The sequence below is a fragment of the Eretmochelys imbricata genome, chromosome 20, assembly GCF_965152235.1.
Source record: "Eretmochelys imbricata isolate rEreImb1 chromosome 20, rEreImb1.hap1, whole genome shotgun sequence".
In the NCBI taxonomy this organism is placed as follows: domain Eukaryota; kingdom Metazoa; phylum Chordata; order Testudines; family Cheloniidae; genus Eretmochelys; species Eretmochelys imbricata.
The window spans coordinates 18,623,160-18,638,118 of record NC_135591.1 but is presented as its reverse complement, the minus strand read 5'-3'; the positions used below and the strand labels follow the sequence as shown (position 1 = coordinate 18,638,118).

General features: G+C 61.5%; 1 protein-coding gene across 1 annotated transcript; it reads right to left on the bottom strand.

Annotated features, from left to right (window-relative positions):
* LOC144277654 (phospholipid phosphatase 3-like) lies at positions 1 to 14,524 on the bottom strand. Its single transcript, XM_077838588.1, has 6 exons — positions 14,329 to 14,524; positions 6,661 to 6,818; positions 5,728 to 6,008; positions 3,940 to 3,997; positions 2,146 to 2,322; positions 1 to 102 (listed from the first exon to the last, which is right to left on the bottom strand). Exons 1-6 carry the CDS (start codon positions 14,522 to 14,524, stop codon positions 1 to 3), a joined length of 972 nt encoding a protein of 323 aa, XP_077694714.1.
* Positions 14,525 to 14,959: the final 435 nt, after the last annotated feature.

The following is a 14,959-nucleotide window of genomic DNA, read 5'->3' as shown; positions in this document are numbered from 1 at the left end:
CTAGCAGTTGGTGTGGCCGCTGGAGTCCGGGCTATCGGGGCAAAGCTGGGGCAGGCGGGAGGCTGGGGGCTTGTGGTGGAACATGCCTGAGATGTGGAAGGCCTGGGAGGAGGAAGAGAGAGAGAAAAACAGGGTGTGAGGAGGGAGAGACTGAAAAGGAGGGGAGTGAGGCAGGGGAGAGCTAATTGCACTGACATGACCCTCCTCCCCACCCTGCTCTCGAGGTGGGGGTTTATTCCACAGCTGGGGGGAAACCGAGGCAGGCTCTAGTTTAGCCACAGGCCCAGGTTATAGAGTGAATCAGTCTGTAAGGCAAGAATAGGACCTCCTTGCTCTAACCCACCCTCTCCCACTCCCAGAGCTGGGGATAGAACCCAGGAGTCCTGACCTAAGTTCCCTCTAAGCTGCACGGCCGTGCAGCAACCTATTAAGGGCCGCGCAGGTGCTCAGGGCTGCGGCGGGGAGAGGCGCCTCTCCCCCAGCCCTGGACCTGCTTTGGCCGGGAGAGGTGCCTCTCCCCCGGCCCCGGGCTGCTGTGGGGAAAGGGGCCTGAGGGGAGTCCTCTCTCCCCGCTGTGGCCCCGGGGCAAGCTGAACCCCAAACCCCTCATCCCTGGCCCCTCCTCAGAGCCCGCACCCCCAGCCAGAGCTCTCACCCCCCCACCTGCACCCCAACCCTCTGCCCCAGCCCTGAGCGCCCTCCCCCACTCCGAACCCCTCGTCCCCACCCCCATCACACATCACCTCTATATTGGTGCACGTAAAATTCATTCCACACACGGATGGGAAAAATTAGAGGGAACATTGGTCCTGACTCCCAGCCCCCCTGCTCTGACCCACCAGATCCCCCTCCCAGAGCTGGGGATAGAACCCAGGAGTCCTGACTCCCAGCACCCCCTGCTCTAACCCACCCCCTCCCACTCCTAGAGCTGGGGATAGAACCCAGGAGTCCTGACTCCCAGCCCCTTGGATTCCATAATCCATGCTCCCGGGCAGGCCGCTTCCCCCCCTCTGTGCCTCAGTTTCCACATGAGTACAAGGGAGTTCACACCTCCTGCTGGGGCTGTGCTGTGCTAAGGACCCCCCGGGTTGCGAGCTGGGCCGCTGGGCCCCCATGGAAGGGGAGGGGAGGTTGGCCGGGAGCCCTGTGATGAGGGAAGATTTCCTCCCTGTTGCCTGTTTTAATGCTGAAGCAGGAGGTGTTTCCTGTGCCGTTTCCTGGCAGCCCACGGCTCCGGCCCTGGGAGCGACAGTGTTTCGGCCCCTCAGCTCCTGGCCGGCTTCGCAGCCCCCTCCCCCCAAGGCCGGGGGTGGGGAGAACATGGGGGAGAATCCCAAGGAGGTCAGAGCGTTCTCCACACGTTCCCTCCACCGCTGCGGCCCCTTAGAGAGGGGAAGGGACTGGCCCAAGGTCACACGAGTCAGCCGCAGAGCCAGGAATGGAGCCCCAGAAGTCCTGGGTTCTGGCCCCCACACTGATCTAACTGCTAGACACCGCTCCCCTCCCAGAGCTGGGGAGAGAACCCAGGAGTCCTGGCTCCCAGCCCCCCCGCTCTAACCACTAGACCCCACTCCCCTCCCAGAGCTGGGGAGAGAACCCAGGGCTCCCAGTCCCCCACCTCAACTCTAACCACTAGACTCCCCTCCCCTCCCCTCCCAGAGCTGGGAATAGAACGCAGGAGTCCTAGCTCCCAGCCCCCACACTCTAACCACCAGACTCCCCTCCCCTCCCAGAGCTGGGAATAGAACCCAGGAGTCCTGGCTCCCAGCCCACCCTGGTCTAAATCCTAGACTCCACTCCTCCACTCCACTCCCTCTCCCAGAGCTAAGAATAGAACCCAGGAGTCCTGGCTCCCAGAACCCCGCTCCCCTCACCTACTTTAACCCACTCGACCCCGGAGCTGGGGAAAGAACCCAGGAGTCCTGGCTCCCAGCCGGGCTCATGGACGGAGCACGGGGTGGGCTGGGACGTGGACCCCCCGGCGCTCTAAGAAAGCAGACAAACTCATCGCTCTTCTGGGAGCCGGGCCAGAGTCGAGCTGGTGACCCAGAGGGGTCCAAGCACTGATCAGTCCTGGACAGACAGACAGACAGTCGGCTGGTGGGGGGCGGGGGGAGGGACGGATGGACAGCGGCTCACACTTACCACCCAGTAGGCGATGAGCGCCCCCTGCAGGAAGCCCACGGCCACGTCCGAGGGGTGGTGCCAGTAGTCGGAGATGCGGGTGAGCCCGGTGTACAGCGCCAGCAGTAACAGGACAAACTGCACCAGGGGGCGCAGCAGGCGGGCGCCCCGCCAGGTTAACCGCGCCTGCAGGTAGAACTGGGGGGGGGGGGGCGGGGAGTAAGGGGGAGAAAAGGGGCCAGGCTGCTCCTGGCCCCCCACTCTGCCCCCTTCCCCCCAAACGCTGCTGCTCCCACCCCAAAACCCGACCAGCTCCCCCCTCGTGCTTTGATTCCTGCCCCCTACGCCCCGTGCCCCGCCCCTCACGCCCCACCTGCAAACCCTGCTGCCCCCCAAATGCTGCTTCCCCACCCCCACCGTGCTCCCACACCCCATCCCCCGGCACAGCAAGAAGAATAAAGGGCATCTGAGCTGGGGGGCTACTCGCAGTCCTAGTCGCTGGCGTCTCCGCTGCCCCAGCCCGAGACACGTTCCCAACCCCCCCCATTCAGGCCCATCAGCCAGGGACGCATAAAGGGCCTGTTTGTGCCACTCCCCAAGGGAACAAGGGGCCCTTCTCCACCGCCAGCCACATGGACCCAGGCATCCGGGGCGGGGGGGCCATTCGGGTGCGGTGGCGGAAGCGGGGAACTGACCCACTTTGATGAGGGGGGAGATTGGTCGGGTGCGGGGAGTGGAGGAAATGAGGGCAGTGAGTGGGACAGGTGCTGAGAGCAGGGTCAGGACTCCTGGGTTCTATCCCCAGCTCTGGGGAGTGGGGTCTCGTGGTTAGAGCAGGGGGCTGGGCATCAGGACTTTCCCCTCTGCGTGACTCAGTTTCCCCATCCGCAGAGGGGCCAGTACTGGCCTGGGCTGGACGGTAGGAGCAGCGAGTTAACTCCTCTCCAGTTCTCAGAGGATGCGCCGTGGCTCACGCATTGGCCCGCACTACCCTCCAGCCTAGGTCAGCCTGGGCCAGCCAAGAGACAGGAGCCGGGGCAGCCAGACATTGGGAGCACCTCACACAATTGGCTGCTCTGGCTCCAGATGAGTCTCTGTAGGTATGTGGGGCACAGAATCACCCTTCTGCCACCAGCCACTGGAGGGAGCTCTCTGCTCACCCCACTCCACTCTCAGAGCCAGGTCCCTCTGGTCTAACCACTAGACCCCACTCTCCTCCCACAGCTGGGGATAGAACCCAGGAGTCCTGACTCCCAGCCCCTCCTTGCTCTAACCCACAAGGAGCCATGCCCCTCCAAGTGCCAGGAATAGAACCCAGGCATCCTGGCCCCCCAGTGGGCTCTGCGTGTAACCCTCCAGCTCCCACACCGACAACTGCCACCCTAGCAGGAAGTGCCTGGCATGGAGGGACCCTCTGCTGGGCTATTCTGGGCACTTGGCTCCACTCCTTGCTGAGGTCTCAATCGCAGATGGCTCAGGGTGGGACCCTGGACAGGGGTCGTTGGCTAAGAGGGGCTGCCAGGCCCAGCCGCTCCTTTAGGGTGATCCCACCATGTACCCAGTCACCTTCCCCAGCCTGGAACTGCGGGGAGATCCCACCATGCTCCCCAGTCACTTCCCCCAGCCTGGCTCTGCGGGGAGATCCCACCATGCTCCCCAGTGACTTCCCCCCAGGGCTTCTCGGGCCAGGGAACCCCCCCGGGCATTCAGGCGTGGCCCAAGAGGGATGGGCCAGGGTTGCCAGGGAAGGTTCTAGGATGATCAGATCGGGCCCGTGCAGCGTTAAGGTCTGTGGGGCCGGGCGGGGGCGCTTACCACCAGGTATGTCATGCTGTACATGGCGAAGGAGGCATGGCCGGAGTAGAAGGACTTTCTGGAAGGGGGCAAATAAAGGCCAAGGTTATAGCTGGCGGCACCGCCCATCGCCAGGGGTGTAGGGTGCAGAGGGATCCCACCAGCAACCCCTCCGCCTGTCACCTCCACAGCTGCCTTAGATCCTGTCCAGGGCCAGGCGGGCAAGGCTGGGGGGCTCCAAAGCTGCTGCCCGGGGTGTGGGATTGTCCAGCACGGTGGGGGCAGTCTCCACGGGGAGCCACCCCCATGGCCCCAGACCCTGGGACAGGGCAGCCTCCATGGGACCTTTCTGGGTATTACAGACACACACAATATCTTGATGCCAGTTGTCCCAGCGTTGTGATCTGCATCGGTGCGAGCCATGGGCCACGTTCTGCCCCCCTGGGGGCACAGTACCAAGCTCCCTTTAAGGACTAAACTCAGCAGGGGACAATTACTGCAGACTCTGGGAGCGACTGCACAGACTGGGTCGGACCAGGGTCCAGAGGCCCAGGGGCTGGTGGTATAAAGGGCCAGCATGAAGTAGCTGGGAACCCTTCACTCTGACCTTTAACCAAGTGGTCGCATCCTGCCAAAGAGTCTGAAGAACGTGGGCACCTCCTGGACCCCTTGGCGGAAGTTGGCGGCGTGCTGAAGTGGGAATTTTTGGTAATATTTGTTCTGAAGCCTGTGCGTGCCTCAGTTTCCCCGATACACTGCATGGCTGCCCAGCAGGGGAAGGGATGAAGTTTGCTTTCATGTCACTTTCCTGTCTGGGTGGACTGAATAGTCCTTAAGGAACTGGCTGAAATCCCCCCAGATCAACAAGGGATCGACCGAGAGATGATGCCAGCCCGGTGCCTCACGGACATGCAGCAGAGGGAGAGCGGAGACCCTATCTTGGAAACAAAGGTCTGGAAGGGGTGCGGTGGGGGATAAGTTGGCTTGGAAACCCCGATGAGTCTTTCACCTGGGAACTGAGGAAATCAGAGACACGCACAGGGCATGCAAATAGGGGTCACTAGAGCTCTGGTCTGACCAGAGTCTCCTTCGAGTCTCCATCTGTCTACGCCAATTGTGCTGGGTCCCGGCTGATGAATCAACCCGCGGCTGGAGCGTCACTGGGACTCCTGGGTCCCTGAGGAGTGGACAAGCCTCCCCCCCGGGGTCTGTCCCAGCTGGGCTCGCTGAGCAGAGCTCAGGGCGTGAAGCAGGAGGGCTGGAGCCCCAGAGGTTTCGGTCTCAAGAGGTGGCTGGTTTACGCCGAGTTTCCCCTGCAACGCTTCTGGCCCAAGAAGAACTGGCCTGCGCTGTGCGAAAGGACAGGGCCTAAGAGGGCCTCCCCTGAGCAGACACCGGTTCAAACCTGGCCTGGCTCAGGTAACCCTGATCCCCACGACACCCTCCACGGTGACCCCGCCCCGATACAGGGCCAGGGCAGCCAGCAGGGGGGCAAGACACTGGCAAGGAGCAGTCTAATATCAGAATTCCCCCTGGCCCCCCATCACTTCACCCTGGTCTCAGCGGGAAGAGCCGAGATGGCTCTGTGGGGGAATCCATAGGGGATTTTCTTCAGGCCAGGCTGCTGGACGCAGACAGACCCTGCGGTTCTCCTGAGCCTGTACGGCCGGGTGTCACCACTAGGGCCCCCCCCAAACCTGGGCCTGCACTCCACAGCTGGCTCCACTAGAAGGGGACCCTTCCTTTACCTCAAGCCCCCAGAGCCAGCCCCCAACCCCGCCTTAAAGGGACAGTGCCCCGGGAGCTCACCTGGCTTCCTTCTCCTCCGACGGCCCCGCAGTGCAGGTGTACTCCTCCACGTAGCCCCGGGAGCAGTTAAGGACGAGGAGGTCGGGCCGGCAGACGGCCAGGAAGTGGGGGCGGAGGCGGCCGACGGTGATCTTGGCCATGTTGGTGAGGGACTGGCCCACGGTGCAGCCGAAGAGGAAGGCGCCGATCTCCTTGTAGAGGACGGCCACGTAGGGGTTGGGGACGAAGGAGCGGGAGCCCAGGCGCAGGGAGTGGATGCGGTAGCTCTCGCCCAGGGAGATCTGCACGGCAAGACGGGGAGGCACCGCGGGACGGCAGCTTGAGATGGGCAGCCGTCCCAGCCAGCTCCCCCCTCCACGTGCTGGGACACGGACCAGCCCCCAGGGCTGTGGGAAGCTCAGGAGCGACTACGGGGAGCAGGGGGGACTCCCTGTGCACTTTGCAGAGTAGCAGGACTCATTCCCTGCTTCCCCTGTCCCAGCCCCTTGGTTTACCCCATAATCTCATCCCACCAAACCCTGTTTTTAAAGCCAGCCCTTGTCCCCCAATAATTTGCCTCACCCATCCTATTCTGCCCCATGCCCTGCAGCAGGGAGTCCCGCAAGGCAAGCAGCCTGCTGGATGTGGCGTTCAGCGGTAATGGATCACGCCCAGTCTGGGATCCTGTCTCCTGGGCCAATGGCTGATGCTTTGGAGGAAGGGTTGGAAACAGGTGCTCTGCGCCGAGGGGCATGGCTAGCATTTCGTAAGGGGCACATGGGGGTGAGCTACCCAGAGCCCACCCCTCTGCCACCTCCAGCCCCTGACACCCTGCAGGGAATGTGGCAGGGGGGCGCTCTCCCCTGGCAGTCAGTGCCGGTCCCCGTGGGGCACTAGGGGGCGCTGTGCTGCAGGGGGCCCAGCAGGGGGCGCTCTCCTCTCACAGCGACTCACCGAGAGGGAGGTGATGAGGATCCCCACCGAGATCAGTACAGTGTCGCTGACGGTCTCCGCCCGCTTGAGCGGGTAGCGGATGCTGCTGTCGTTGCAGTAGAAGCCGCGGCGCATGGGGGGGACCAGGCCAACCTCGCAGACCAAGAACGGGACGGAGGCTGCAGCGGGAAGAGAGAGTGGGGCACTGAGCAGGGGCTAACCCAGCCCTGGGGGCCCCTCTGTGCCCCCCCCCCAATCCCATGAGCCCTTCTCCCTCAGGGACTGGCTCAGGACATCCCAATCTGACTGTCCCCCTCAGGGACTGCCCTGCCTTCTCCCCCCACAATCTCACTGCCTCTCCCACCCCCGGGCACCAGCTCATGACACCCTGCCCGCATCCTAATGCTCCCTCCCAGGGACCACCCTGCAACAACGACCCCCCCCCACGGCCTCCACACCCCCCAACTGAGATTCAAAACCCACTGCCCTTCCCCTGGGCATCATATCATACCACCCAAACCCCATCCCACTGCCTCCACCCCCCAAGGACCAGCCCAGGACTCCCCCCGCCACAATATCCTGCTCCCCCTCAGGTCCAGTTCATGTCTCACCCCCTCCATCTTGATGTCCTCACCCCCCATGGCTGGCCTGTGACAGCCCCCTCACTCCTGATACCCCACCTCCAGGAACCAGCCTCACTGTTTTGGCGGGGCTCCCCCCTCCCCCCCCACCCCCTCCCCTCCCTGGCTTCCACCCTCCAACTCTTCTCTGCTCCTCACCCCCCATCCCCTCCCTGCCACCACCACCCCAAGGCAGCGCACATGGGTCAGACCCCAACAGGTGGCAGCCCCCCCAAATCTGATCTGGGAGCAGAGCGCGGAGACCTCCCCTCCAATCCCAGCAGAAGCAACACCGGCAGCCCTTGGATGCCAGGATGGGGCGCAATCTGCTTTGCATTAGGGCTCCTGGCAGGAGCCAAGGAGGGGGGGTGCGGGGCGGGGGAGAAGATCAGGCCTTAAACTTCCAGCCAGGACGGGTGAGTTCCTGATTCCAAGAAGCCACGTCCCTGCCTGGCTCTTAAAGGGGCAGTGAAGCCAAATTCCCCCTCCCTCGTTAGAAGAGAAAAATGCCCACGTGGCCCCACCTTGCCCCCTCTCCACCATGAACCCTGCACCTGTGAGAGACCCCTGCAGTGCAGGGGGCTGGAAGCACCAGGCTGGGCAATGGTGAACAGATCCTGGTGAGGTGGGAGCAGAGACCCTGGTGCTCCCGCGCACGGATCCTGTCGCACGTGGGGGCTACAAATGTGAAACCAGGCAATGGGTGTGGATCCCTGCATGCTGGGCGATTTAAGTGTGAATCCTGCCGGGTGGGCCCAGCTGCACACCAGGGTGGGAGCAGGAAGCCTGGCATTCGGGTGCTTGGACACCAACATGATCAGAGGCTGGGAGTGGATACCACAGTGCTAGTACTCTCACGAGTGTGGATCCCGGTGAGCTGGGCTTGCAAATCCTGGCACTAGCATCCTGGCACGAGGATCCTGGTGAGCAGGGCATGCATGTCCTGGCACTAGTGCCCTGGCATGAGGATCCTGGTGCACTCAGAGGTTGGGAGCATGAACCTGGGCACTAGCAGGCTGGCACGGGAGTGTGAAGAGACGGAAGAAGCTCCCAGTGAGGTCGACGTAGGGAGGGTTTGACGTAGGGAGGGGTAGGAAGTGCAAATGGTTCCCCCTTCTGCTTCAGTTTGGTGGGATTCAAGCCCTGGTGGGACCCAGGTGTCCTAGTAGGCCATGCCTGGGCTGTCACTTTAAGAGACAACGAGGCTGCATAACCTTCCCCAGGGGGCTCTGGGCTCCTTTTTGGGGCTGAGAACGATGTTTCCACGTTCGGTTCCCAGGTTCCCTCCCTTCCCGTCTCGCTTGGCAACCGAGTTTTCTCAGGATCGCTCTTTCCGACGGGCTAGGCCGCCCGCCAAGATCCAGGGTGACGCCTGCAGAGCACCTTGGGACCCAGGAGGGGGCGCCGCGATGGGTGAGTGGCTAGGGCTGGGTGTGCTCTCCTGGGGGGCCAGCAGGGGGCACTCCCACCCTCGTGGCGGGCAGGGAGAAAGCGAGGACTCCAGAGCTGGGAATGTCCAGCAGGGGGCACTGCCAGCTTGGGGCAGGAGCCCCCCAGGGCTGGGCATGCCAGAGGGGCACGTCACCCTGGTGCCTGCAGGAGAAGAACACAGCCACGCCGGAAGCAGCTCTGCAGCCCCGGGGCAGGAAGGAGCCACCCTAGGCTTTGATTTCAAAGATCTGAGACTCTTGGGGACGGTTGGCCTGGGCCAAGGCTGGACCCCACCCAGCTCCTCCCACACTGTGCGGATACCAAGGCCCCAGGGACTGGCTTGAGCCAGCTCCAGGTTTCCATCCTGACTTGGCTGCCCTGCGCCTTGCCTGGCCACGGACTGCGCCCGCTGGAGTGACAGCCGTGCGTTCAGAGCCAGAGCCCCAACCCCCTGGGGCCAGATCCCCAGCTGGTGTAAATCAGCACCACACCATTGGAGCCACGGGGTTTGGGCAGAAGAAAAGTCCAAACACCCTGAAATCCAGGGGGGATCGTGCGGTGGCTAGAGGCCAGTCTTGGGGTTCAGGGGCATGCGCCCTTCACGCCGTCAGCCCCCTTGGGGGAGCACCAGGGCCTCCAGCTCGAGGCGGGGCGCAATCCCACAGGCATTGTGCACCCCAGACTATGCGCTGGGCGTGTCCCGCTGCCAACCCCAGCAGCGGGGCGGGGGGGGGCGCAAACGTGTGTGCGTGGGGGTTCAGCTAGCCATGCATGGGGGAGCTTCTTGTTGCCAGGACACCACCGTGCGAGCGGGGCGGGCAGGCGTGCAATCACATCCACCGAGCGGCGGCTTGTGCGAAGACGTCAATTTCCTCGTGTGCCACTAGCCAAAGGCAGCTTCTTAGCCGGCGCGCGTGTTACTGGGGCATGAGCCTGTGCCCACAGAGGGCATGATTCCGCTCAGCCCCTTGCCCTGGTCTACATCAGCTCTGTTAATGCCAGCCCAGTGCCCCCAGCAGCCAGCCTGCCCTTGACCCAGCCCAGCCCAGCCGTGGGGCCCCCGTCATCTCACACACGCCAAACCTTCCAGCTATTCGGAGAGGGCTGGGCTATTAATAGTCACTCTCTTGTCCATGTTCGGGCGTCCCCCACTCGCCCTGGCTGGCTGCCCAGGTCGAGGGGCTCCCTGCCGTTCAGGCCCAGGCTGGGAGGGCGAGAACAGGGCCCGGGAGGGGGTTCCCTACCGTGCCGCGGGGCAGGGAGGAAGGGAGGGATTCTTGGGGCTACTGCCTCAGTGGGTCGATCCTGCGTGGATGGGGGGAGGGGGCCCTTGGGACTAGTGCTCTGCGGAACGGATCCCATGGCCTGCAGGGCACGAGCGTGCAAGGCCTGCCACTAACACCTTTTGCACTCGGGACGAGCGTGGCAACCCCGATGCCCCTGCAGCACCCGCTCCCCCCAGCCCCCGGGGTGGTGTCTAGGGCCAGAAAGTCTCCCCCGCTCCCGGCTTGGTTCAACAGGCTCGGGCACCGAGGGGCGGAAGCAGATGGAACCGGTGGCGGGAGAGGCCAGGGGGCACGGAGAGGCCAGGGGGCACGGAGAGGCCTAGGGAGAGGAGCAGGCAACAGCTGCAGGGCGCGGCCAGCCCTGAATGGCAGCCAAGAGCTCACGGCCGGGGAGGGAGGGCAGCAGGGACGGGATGGAACCCAGGGCAGAAGGAGGAAGAGAAAAGCGGGCAAGAGGAGAAAGGGTGAAGCAGAGAGAGAAGGAGGGGAGTCCCCCCCACATGCCACTACACCTGCCCCCCCCCCCCCCGCAGACCCCTGGTGGGCAGCGAGCTGGTGCCATGGGCCCTGGAAGCTGCCCAAGCCAGGGCCCCGATCCTGGGGTGGGCTGTGCCAGCGGAAGAGGGGGAGCATTGGGGTCCCGCAGCAGATGGGGGGCGTCCCCGGGAGTTGGGATGATGGCATGGGCGCTCCCCGGCGTAGGCGGATAGTTGGGATGTGGGCAGAGCCCCAGTGGCGGTAGCGGGGGGGGTCATGACCTGGCACAACCCATGACCCCTTCTTAATCCCCCCCTCGCCCAGTGCTTTATTCCAGAGCCTTCTGGAGATCAGCTTTGTCCATCCTTCGCCCAACCTGACCCCCCACTTCCCCACAGCCCAACCCCCACGACCTGCCCCACCAGTGAGTCCTCCCCTTCCTTCCCATTTAACACCCCCCCATGACCTAATCCCCCCAAACAGCCTCCCTTTGCAATCCAATCCCTCCCCCTAGGATCCAGCCCCACTCACCTTGTCCCAACCCCCCACGATCCACCCTGCCAGTCTGCCCCCCCACGATCTGACCCCTTCTCCAACTCCAACCCTCATGATCTACTCTGCCAGTCTCCCCCTCCCCCAGGATTTGACCCAGGCCACCCTGCCACAGTCCCATGATCCAACCCACCCTGCCCCCTCCCCAACATGATCCAACCCCTTAGACCTGAAGGCCACCCCCAGCAACTGAGCTCCCCCAGTCCATCAGCGACCCCCATGCTGCAGAGTGCTCCCCAAGCCAAACTGACTCGGATCTCCCCTCCATGGCACCCCCAGCTCCGCTAACGTGCCAGGATAGTCCCCTGGCTCACCCCACTGACTCTGCCCCTCTGAGCCCAATGGCTAGCCATCAGTGTGGTCAGGTCAGGGGGCTCATAGAGAGGAAGGATGGCCCAGTGGTTAGTGTGCTAGCCTGGGAGCTGGGAGACCTGCCCTCAGTTCCCAGCTCTGCCACAGAGCTTGGGCAAGTCACTTGCCTCTCTGTGCCTCAGTTTCCCCAGGGGGTCCTACCCCACAGAGAGGGGCTGTGAGGCAACGTACATTAAAGATGGCGAGGGGTTGGATATCAGGGCACGAGACTTCCCTGCGAGAACGAGCGCTATCTGGCTTTGCCCTGCTCCCATTTGACTGAAGTGGAACTGAAGTAGGGTCTGTAAATCGGTTTGGAAACAGACCTACACCAGCACAGCCTCTCCCGTCCAGCGGGGACCCCCTGAAATGGGTTCCGTTTGCAACCGGTGTCAACTAAACTGATGTCAGATCTTGTCCACCCCCCTGCCCCCCCCCCAATTAGCTTAAATCAGCTCCCGAGCCAATACGTAGGGCTCTTCCAAATTCACGGGCCATCTTGGTCCATTTCAGGGTCATAGGATTTTCAAAACAGCAAATGTCCTGAGTTGAGATGTTTCGATCTGAAATGTCTCCGTGCTGTAACCGAGGGGGCCCTGACCCAAATGGAGCTCCTCGGGGTGGGGTGGGGGGTGGTAAGGCTATTCTAGGGTGACACGGGATTGCCACCCTCACTTCTGCCCACTGCTGGCAGAGGTGCTGCCTTCAGAGGCGGGCTCCCAGCCAGCAGCCGTGCAGCTTCCCGGAGGTGTGTTTGACCCAGTCCTGGGAGCTGTCCATGCAGGGGAAAGGGAAATCCCATCCCTTCCTGGCCTGGCTGGGTCTAGAAGCTAGAGCCCAATGGGTGCCCCAGCCCTTCCCCTCCTCTGGGCCCAGCACTCGGGGGCTAAAAGGGTCTTGAGCTGGCTGCATGGGGGGCGGGGGGGGGGGGGAAGAGTTGTGACCATGGCGCCCTGGGAGGATAGCACTGCCCCTTCCCATACCATCCCAGCCATCCCCTTTCACCCATTCCCTCTGACAAGCAGAAGATAGGGACACCATCCCTGCCTATCCTGGCTAATAGCCATAGATGGACCTATCCTGCATGAACTTATCTAGTTCTTTTTTGAACCCTGTTCTAGTCTTGGCCTTCACAATGTCCTCTGGCAAGGAGTTCCACTGGTTGACTGTGTGTTGGTCCGTGCATCAGGTCTGCTCAACCGGTTGCGTGCTCAGAAATCAATCAAAGCATTCTGATTTCTTGATTTGAAACGACTCATTTCCTTCCAAAATGTCCTCTAGTTTTACTTAAACCCCCCCCCCCCCGATGTTTCAAAACGGCTGCAGTCAAGTCAAAACATTTTGACTTTGTCAAACAAATATTTTGTTCGACCCAAAACGATTATTTTGCTTTGTTGTTTCAGTGAAAGAAACCAACCATAAAATCCATTATCTGCCCAGTTTTACTTATCTGGCCCCCAGTACCCAAAATAGATCAGTCCTGTAGATTATCCCAGGATATTTCTGCCTATATATAGACAGAGACATCAGAACCCAGACTGGCGATGGACTGGTGGATCTATTTATCTCACTACCCTGTCTCTGAGAGCAGGCAGTGCCAGAGAATAAAATCCTGTTGTCAGCCGTTAAGGGAGAATACATATTAACCTCCAAGATTCAAAGGTTAATGTATACACCAACAGGCCCTTTCTAGTCCTTTCAAACCTCTTGGTTATTACTGTTTTAGCCCTCTCACTCCAGATAGTCTCATTTGCCCTTCCCCTTTAAAAAACAACCACCACCCTGCTGAAATCAAGGACATCTTGTAGCAAGGAGTTCCACAGACCAAGGACACAAACTGCATGTGGAAAGTATTTCCTTTGCTCTGTTTTGAGTGAGCCACCTTTTGGCTTCGTTCAATTTCCCCTTTGTATTGTTAGGCACAGAGAACTGATCTACCTTTAAGGCCCGGCTTGACAAAGCCCCGGCTGGGACGATTTAGTTGGGGATTGGTCCTGCTTTGAGTAGGGGGTTGGACCCTCCTGAGGTCCCTTCCAACCCCGATATTCTCTGATTCTCTGCCTCATTCACCTCTAACGCTCCCGCAATGTTAATCTCTCTCTTCCCCCGTAAGAGGCTTTTTCTCAGGCCTCAAGCCATGCTCCAACCGTCTAATGCTACCTCCTTCTGCTGATGGCTCTGAACTGAGCCCAGCCCCCCGGTGGGTCTGGCCCACTGATGCCATTAGAATATTTTCCATCTTATTCTCCTTCCCAGCCTAACACGTTTTCCTTGCTTTTCGCTTAGTGACACCAGCAGTTTACTGAGTACCAGGCTCTGAAAGCCCTGATCCCTCGGGTCCAGACGCAGCCCTGATGGGGAGAGGCGCTAGATCGAAGTGAGATCCCTGCTGCTACCGTGCCATTAAATATCCCTCCAAAGGAGAAGGTTTGGGGCCTAACTGATGCCCCGGACACACCATACAAGGCCTGGAGCTTTGAATCGTCAGGTTTGCGCAGATCCAGGCTCCCCGGAGTCACTGGTGTCATTCCCAGCAAACCCAACTGATCCTCATGCTCCAGCCGGCTAACCTGGCTTCCATGCCATTTATAGCATGGGGACGATTGGACTTTAAACTGCGCTGGATCCAAGCCCCCCCCCCGCAAAATAAGAACCAGCATTTCTGTCTACAGGGAGACATAATCTTTGCCTCCAGGGGGTAGCTAGTAATTCTGCTTCCTCCCCCAGACCAGCTGGCATCACTCCCCCCCGTCGACGCCCTCCAGCTCAAGTCCCGGCCCAAGTTTCCTCCCCAGAGGTGGCTGCATTTCAGTGCCCCGGCACAGTATGGGAGCCGCAGCATTACATTAGAGTGGGCAGGAGCCCCAGGGAAAGGGGAGGCAGGGGTGCCAGCTCCCCTGTGGGAAGGAGAGCCAGGGGTCCCGGGGAAGGTGGATCTGCACCGCATGGGGCTCTGCCCGCACCGCACTCACCCACGAGCAGACAGACGATATCCAGGACAACCAAGGTCTTTCTCTGCCCCAGCCCCGGGGCGGCATAATCCTCAAGCTGGGAGCTGGGCCCCCGGACTGTTACCCGGACGTCTCCTTGGCCTCCCCGCCATGCCTGGGGCTCCACCGAGAGCCTTGGGGGCAGATCGGGGAGGAGTTCACACTTGCCCTTTTGCATGGCCTTGGGGCGGGGGAGGAAAGGTGTAATCCAGATTCCTAGAGCAGGACCAGGGGAATGTGGATTTCCAGCCCAGGAGTGGCAGGGGATTGGGAGGGAATCCGGATTCCAAGCCCAGCCTGGCACAAGGACAGGGCAGTAGAGGGCTGGTGTCTTTCCTTCTCCTCCTCTCTCTGTATAGGGATCAGGGAGCCTGGAAAGCAGCAAAACAAACAAACCTTTCTAAGCTACAGGTCAACCAAGGCTGCGGCTGCATTGGGGGGCAGCATGGGAGGAGAGGGGGCTCAGTAGCGGGGAAGGGGGGATGCCAAGGATCTATGCTCCAGGGATGACGGCATTGGAAGGGCTGTGGGCAGAGATCCCAGCTCCAGGACGGGCACGCACAGGGCCAGCTGTAAGAGACCATGGGCAGAGATGGCAGCTGCCCACAATGTG

Excerpts from the sequence above, each read along its gene's own strand:
- LOC144277654 (XM_077838588.1), bottom strand. The coding sequence starts at position 14,524 with ATGCAAAAGGGCAAGTGTGAACTCCTCCCCGATCTGCCCCCAAGGCTC. Across the intron at positions 6,819-14,328 it reads TATCGTCTGTCTGCTCGTGG|CCTCCGTCCCGTTCTTGGTC; the intron begins GTGAGTGCGGTG and ends TTCCCGCTGCAG. Across the intron at positions 2,323-3,939 it reads ACAGCATGACATACCTGGTG|TTCTACCTGCAGGCGCGGTT; the intron begins GTAAGCGCCCCC and ends CCCCCCCCCCAG.